The following is a 6,824-nucleotide window of genomic DNA, read 5'->3' as shown; positions in this document are numbered from 1 at the left end:
TAACAACCAATGATAATTTATTTGGTCAAAGATCTGAGGTTTCTTTTGTTTTTGGTCAACAGATCTGAGTGTTTTTCACATAGTTATTTTTTGTTGTTGTTGTTGTTTATACTAATTTATTTGTTGTCGTCGCATGGCTTTTTGCAACGTTTTATGCTATTTTTTATAGCCGTGATTAGACTTCCTAACAATAGTATTTTAATGGGGGGTCTAGTTAATGTCATGGATTTACTTACAATTATGATGATGATGATGATGAAAATAATGTGGTCAATAAAGTTGCATAATGCTATTTTGATTATATAACCTGCCTACACCACAAATCTTGGAATTGTAAACTTTTTTTTCCATTTCTTATAGGCTAACTGAATTTTGTACAGCTAAAACCCATTTAGAATAGAAATATCCCATAAAAACAGAATAATTTCTTGAAAAGGTTACAGAAATCTTTTCATTTTGAGAGAGAGATATGACGTTATATATATTTAGTACTACCTATTTTCATTTATTCATTATTTGTATCTATCTTATGGCAGTATTAATTCTTCTTACTTTTTTTTTTCTTGTCTCTTTGATATAGAAGGAAGATTCCCTCTTCTACCTTACCTAAATTTTTCTATATATTTAAAGCCAAAAAAAATACTAAAAAGTATAAGATAGAATTACTATATAGTAGTCTATAGTGTGTGTTAGAATGTACGTACTTGGACACTGTTCCGTGTTACTGACATGAATGAAATTAATCTTCTTGTATTAGAGAGCGGGAAAAATAAAAGAAAAAAAAAATCGAGATATTGAAGAATCCAATGGAAAGTTATGAACCACTCGATCTTTGTCTCTTTTTGACTCTGACGATAATGTCATGATCATAAGAATTTTGGATTTTAATCAGAAAATAAGTGATCACGTTACAGATTTATTTCAATTATTGCAAAAGAAAATAAAAATTTACCGTACGGAGAAACTCTTAACAGGGAAAAACAATTATACAAAAGGCAAAGAAAAAAGAAAAGAAAAAATGAAAAAAAAAAAATGAAAACTCAGACTTCTCAGGTGAGAAACCAAACACAAAAGTACAAGAGAAAAAAGTGAACAGTGTCAGAAACATATTTTACACAGATTTTTTTTTTTATTCAGTCGGGAGAAAAAAAGAATGACGTGGTGTTGAGAGAGACGTTGGATTTTGTCAGAGTGAAAATCTGACGGTTGAAAGTGCTGAACCAAGTGGCTAAGTCTGAATCAGAATTATTTTGTGGCGACTGTTCGTTTTGATCGAGGGAAACTAGCTAGTAGCAGGCTTGAGCCATGACTTTTTTTTTTAGACGTTGAAACAAGTGGATATAAAAATCACTTTAGTCTTTAGCGGATGGATACACAGGAGGGAGATCATAAAACTAGTCCTAAACCTAAATTAGGAAAACATGAATATTGGCATCAACTAGTCTTTTTGTACATTGGAAGCAAATTTTTAAACACAAATCTCAATTAACGTTTACACCTCTCTCTCATCTTACTCGATCAAGGCAGATAATACTTCGGTTTTCTATGGTACTGATTGGTAAACACATACAAAGTATTATAAATGGTATAGCTTTGAATTTTTACAAATCACAAAAACTTTACCAAAAACTTTATTAAAAGTTTTATTAAAAGTTGTACAGCTCTTTCTTACAGCTTTGCACTATTCCGTAACAACTTACAGCTTTTTTGTACAGCTTTGGCTACGTTACCAATCAGACCTTATATTTAACATAAACATTAAAAAAACTACGGTAATTTGGAAAAAAATAATTTTAATTAATATAATATATAAATATTGTGCTGAATATTCTAATAGTGATAATAAGAAAAGAGAGAAAAAAATGTTTTTTTCTAAAGACAATTGACGGTTGAAATCGAATGGATAACACTGTCAAAACCTTTTAGATTTTTTTTTTTTGGTCAACCATTGGGCCACAACAAACCGGTCCATTAGCCTAATCCCTACATTTGTAGGGAGCGGAACATAATCCCGGGTGTGATGGTACCTTATGCATTAAGAACTTACCTTTAACCACAGCACTAAGTTCACTTCACAACCTTTTATAATTTTATTACATTTAAATTTAGGAAAGTAATATATCAAAAACTGATATTTATCAGCCTTTCTTAAACACTAAAACTTGCCTCCACTAAATAATTTTCTTTTATAGGATATATAAAGGGTAAACTTATGATAAATTTACACATTTTATTTATTTATTAAAAAACACAATAGAGACAAACTTTGTATATATTCAATCTAAACTATGATATGTCCTAAATTTTTCAAACTTATAAGATCACTGTAGTTTACTAATTTTTTTGTTCGGTCAAATGAAAACAAAATGCAATATATTAAGTTAGATATATTCGTTAATTCTGTAATAGGATTTATGGTTTTAATTTAATTAAATAAAAAAAAACAATTTATATTGTCGCAAAGAAAACCAAAAAAGAAAACAAAATATGGATCGTGGAGATGATGACACGTGTCAATGTTGCGATGTGATCTGATCCAAACCTATTTATATTCTTCGCTGCTGTTCTGTCTTGACCGCTCCTCTCTCGATCTCTGATCTCTCTGTCTTCTCTCTCTTACGCTTCGTCGCCGATCTATACCAGACTCCGTCTTACCTCCTCCGCCGAACCCTAGGTGAGCCGTAACGAGCTCTGATTCCTTTTTTTTCTTTGTATTGCAATTTCTTTGGGCAATTCACCCTAAAATGTTGCCTTTATATAACCAGAGTCCCGGAGATCGAATTTGGGGTTTTCGCCGGAATTAAAATTAAGGAGATTGAAGGGGCTGAGAAGAAGATGGGTACAACTACGACAACGAGCGCTGTGTATATCCAAGTTATCGAGGATGTCGTCAATAAAGTCCGAGAGGAGTTCATTAACAATGGAGGCCCTGGGGAGAGTGTTCTCAGTGAGCTTCAAGGAGTAAGTTTTCAATCAGAGTTAGTCTTCCTTTGCTGCAAAATGATTTAAATTTAATATCTTTAGTTGATTCGCCGATGTGGGTGGCTTGGATTTGATCCAATGCAACTAGGGTTTTTGGTGAATTCATCTCTCTATTTTTACTTGTCTTTTTGATTCCATTATTTTATTTCTGGAGCTTAATTTGGGACCTGTGTGTTGTTCTCCGAGTAGATTTGGGAGACGAAAATGATGCAAGCTGGAGTCTTGAATGGACCAATAGAGAGGTCATCGGCTCAGAAGCCAACTCCTGGAGGTCCACTGACTCATGATCTCAATGTTCCTTATGAAGGTACTGAGGAGTACGAGACTCCCACTGCTGAAATGCTCTTCCCTCCGGTAACTAAACTCACTCTACTAGTCTTGAATCTCCGATTGAGCATTAGCTTTATCAATTGGATTCTTTTCCACTTGAGATGTTGTTGCTGTAAGTCCTTATTGTCTTTTGCATTGTTTTGTTTTGGATTCTGTGTTTGAGCAGACACCATTGCAGACTCCCCTGCCAACGCCCCTTCCTGGTACTGCTGATAACTCCTCCATGTATAACATCCCTACCGGCTCAAGTGATTATCCAACTCCTGGAACTGAGAATGGAAGCAACGCTGATATTAAAGGAAGACCCAGTCCTTATATGGTGAGCTCTGCTTCTTATTAAATTTGCTGTGTAGTGCCACTGAATGTCTATATGTTTATATTTTTTGTTGACTTCATATTTTTTGGTTTCTTTCTGGTTGACATAAACTGAGAGTATGTTGTCTATTGCAGCCACCTCCTTCCCCGTGGACAAATCCCAGACTTGATGTCAATGTTGGTAAGTACTAGTGTTATCAGTACGTTAGGTATTAGTTTGTTGTTCGTGATATAAACATCTGACTTGTTGTTAGCTTATGTGGATGGTCGTGATGAGCCTGAGAGAGGAAACTCTAATCAGCAGTTTACGCAGGTACTTCTACTTAACATCTAATCAAGAATCGTGAGTTTGGCTTTTTGGTTTGGGTTCAAATCTTCATTGCAACAGTTACGTGATTGATTTGATCAGTGCTCATCTCAAGTACTTCTCATTGTACATATTTTTCAAGTCGACTATACTTGAAATATATGTAGACCTTAATATCTTTAATTGGAATACGTCCAGGACTTATTTGTGCCATCCTCTGGAAAACGAAAACGTGATGATTCTTCTGCACATTATCAAAATGGTGGATCTATACCTCAACAGGATGGTGCAAGCGATGCTATCCCTAAGGTATGTGTGAGAAAATACGAAATCATGAGAATATTTGTAGCACCTGCTTATATTATTTATTTCAAGAATGATGTATTTGTTGTCTCGGTGGCACACCTGATTGGAGCACCATTTTGCAGGCAAACTTTGAGTGTGATGCATTCCACATAACCTATGTTGGTAAAGGAAAGGCCCCACGAGACTTCTTCTGCTCATCATCGAAGATTCCTCAAGTTGATGGGCCAACGCCTGACCCTTATGATGAAATGCTGTCCACACCAAATGTAAGAATGCTGCTTTTCATTGAGTAGTTAAAATTTCAATAGATATATACTTCTTCAACATGTCTACAGTTCAGTAACAGGACACTCTAATGCCTTCGTACAATTTAATCCATCCTCACTACCTATCATAGATATTGCATTTGGATCTGGCAACAAACATACAACATTTGTCTAGAGATACGGTGACCCAATTACTTCTGTTAGTAATTCCATGAATTTCATTTACTGGGTTGCAGATATACAGTTATCAAGGACCCAGTGAAGAATTTAACGAGGCCAGAACTCCTGCTCCAAACGGTAAGAGAAGCCAAACAAAGATTTTTGAGAGTGTTATAAGCAAAGTAAATGAAATTCATCTGTTAACTTCCCTTTAGAGATCCAAACGAGCACTCCTGTTGTTGTACAAAACGATATCATTGAAGATGATGAAGAGCTGTTGAACGAAGATGATGATGACGACGAGTTGGACGACCTAGAAAGTGGTGAGGATATGAACACGCAACATCTGGTCTTAGCTCAATTTGACAAGGTAATAAACCCTCCTGTTTAAACAGGTTTCTGGATGTGTTCTCTGATGTAACTCTAAATCACAGTAAGACTTGTTTGGTGTTGTAACTAGGTGACTCGCACAAAAAGCAGGTGGAAGTGCAATCTGAAAGACGGGATCATGCATATAAACGATAAGGACATTCTCTTCAACAAAGTAATCTGTGCCTCCCAATTAAGGTTGGAGCTATTCTGGTAAAAATAGTACTAACTAACACACGCCATGTCTAACCTTTTTTCAGGCAACAGGCGAGTTCGACTTCTGATCTTGACATTAGCAATGCTTCTAGAAAGTCACAGTCCTTGAAATGTCCAGTGTCTTTCTTTTTACCTTATGATTTAAGACCGACAGAGAAAGACATGATTATTTATGGGAAAGTGTACTCTGGTTGGCTTGCTGTACAAAAAGAACAGATTTTTCCTGTCGATGGCAAATCAACTTGTTTCATGAATTTTTATTGTCTTTCACGCAATGGGCAAGTTCCCAAAAGCTGGATCTTTCTTAGTTTCTCACAATTATATCTAGCTAGTAGCTATATGTCTTGACAAATTGGTCAATAAGAAAACTATTGAAAAAAACATTTGTATTCTGAAACATTTGTATGCTAAAACCCTCACTGCGAATGATCTACAAGCACGCACTTGGTCTGAAAAATATTCAAGAGACCCATCTGGTCACTATGGTCGGCCTTAGCTGAATATTGCAACCCTTCCTTGTGGTCCATTGACTGCTGAGATCCGTTCTTGTCAGTAATACTCACCGGGAACGTAAAATCGTGCCCTTCTCCAGATGGAGAAGCGTGCTGATACGGATTTACGTGGCCTTCTGTTGAGAGACAAGAGTCCGAATTTGGAGAGACAAAGAGAGGTGAAAGCAGAGGAATAGCTGCGCCTGCAACAGCATCACAAGACTGCTGAAGAAACGGGTTCTCGGGAACACGGTCAAGATGCAGAGCCGCGGGTGCTTGCCTTTGCAGCCTAGTGGGTGATCTCGGGAACACGCTCTTTCCAAACATGTTCACAGTGTTCTCCATCACGAATTCAGCCAATGAGTATTAAACAAAAAAACAAAAAACGCAAGAAAGAGAGAGAGAGAGAGAGGAAGGTAGACAGAATGATGTAATGAGGAGAATAAAAGGGAGAGAGGTTTGGTGTGTGTTGTGGATGAGGGCGCAAAAGAAGGCTTCGGTTATGATGGAACATGAGAAGGAAAATAGAAAATGACAGTTACGTTTGAAACGGTCATTACCTAAAAACTAAACAAAACAAAAAAGTTGCTTTCTTCTTTTTGGTTCTACTCTCTCCACTCTGTTGGCTTCGGTTACTTGTTTTGCCTTTGGTGTTCTTACAGTATGGTCAAAGGCCTAAAAAAGGTCAACGTCTTTATTGTTGGTTTGGGTCGTTTTTTATAACTTCAACATTTACAACTGCTTCACCTCTTCATCCGTTGAGAACGTTTAACTCCTCCAATCATACATGGCCAATCCGGTTTAAGATTTTGTTTCGATTCACATAATTTTGACTTTCGCTTCTGTCACTAACATTGTATCATACATACGAAATTTACCATTTTAGTTTGTGCTGTTGTGGTATGAAAACGACAAAAACTAAACTTTGACCTTTCTTTAGGCCTTTCACCAAACTGGAAGATACCCAAAGGATCAAACCGAGTAGAGAATGTACTTGGTCTGAAATATATTCAAGAGACCCATCCGATTGCTATGGTTGACCTTGGTTGAATGTGAATCCAAATGCTGTATTAAGAAAAGTAA

The 6,824-nt window shown here is 36.2% G+C and overlaps 2 protein-coding genes across 3 annotated transcripts; one reads left to right on the top strand and one right to left on the bottom strand.

Moving 5' to 3' along the window:
• Nucleotides 2,564-5,504, top strand: LOC104754916 (transcription initiation factor IIA large subunit). Of its 2 annotated transcripts, XM_010477206.1 has the most exons (12): nt 2,564-2,674; nt 2,766-2,961; nt 3,172-3,336; nt 3,479-3,631; nt 3,763-3,808; nt 3,882-3,940; nt 4,133-4,243; nt 4,363-4,506; nt 4,743-4,803; nt 4,881-5,035; nt 5,126-5,209; nt 5,295-5,504. In XM_010477206.1, exons 2-12 carry the CDS (start codon nt 2,836-2,838, stop codon nt 5,316-5,318), a joined length of 1,128 nt encoding a protein of 375 aa, XP_010475508.1. In that variant the 5' UTR covers nt 2,564-2,674; nt 2,766-2,835; the 3' UTR covers nt 5,319-5,504. The 2 variants fall into 2 exon arrangements, with proteins under 2 accessions (XP_010475508.1, XP_019094751.1); XM_019239206.1 differs by lacking the exon at nt 5,295-5,504 and having other exon boundaries at nt 5,126-5,288.
• LOC104754915 lies at nt 5,647-6,770 on the bottom strand. Its single transcript, XM_010477205.2, has one exon. It carries the CDS (start codon nt 6,084-6,086, stop codon nt 5,667-5,669), a length of 420 nt encoding a protein of 139 aa, XP_010475507.1. The 5' UTR covers nt 6,087-6,770; the 3' UTR covers nt 5,647-5,666.

This window comes from Camelina sativa, chromosome 17 (genome assembly GCF_000633955.1).
Source record: "Camelina sativa cultivar DH55 chromosome 17, Cs, whole genome shotgun sequence".
Taxonomy (NCBI): Eukaryota; Viridiplantae; Streptophyta; class Magnoliopsida; order Brassicales; family Brassicaceae; genus Camelina; species Camelina sativa.
The sequence above is the reverse complement of the archived record's forward strand: the minus strand, read 5'-3'. Positions and strand labels throughout refer to the sequence as shown.

Coding starts and splice junctions, on each gene's coding strand:
- LOC104754915 (XM_010477205.2), bottom strand. CDS start 6,086: ATGGAGAACACTGTGAACATGTTTGGAAAGAGCGTGTTCCCGAGATCA.
- LOC104754916 (XM_019239206.1), top strand. CDS start 2,836: ATGGGTACAACTACGACAACGAGCGCTGTGTATATCCAAGTTATCGAG. Junction 3,941..4,132: donor CTAATCAGCAGTTTACGCAG/GTACTTCTACTT, acceptor GAATACGTCCAG/GACTTATTTGTGCCATCCTC. Junction 4,507..4,742: donor AAATGCTGTCCACACCAAAT/GTAAGAATGCTG, acceptor ACTGGGTTGCAG/ATATACAGTTATCAAGGACC.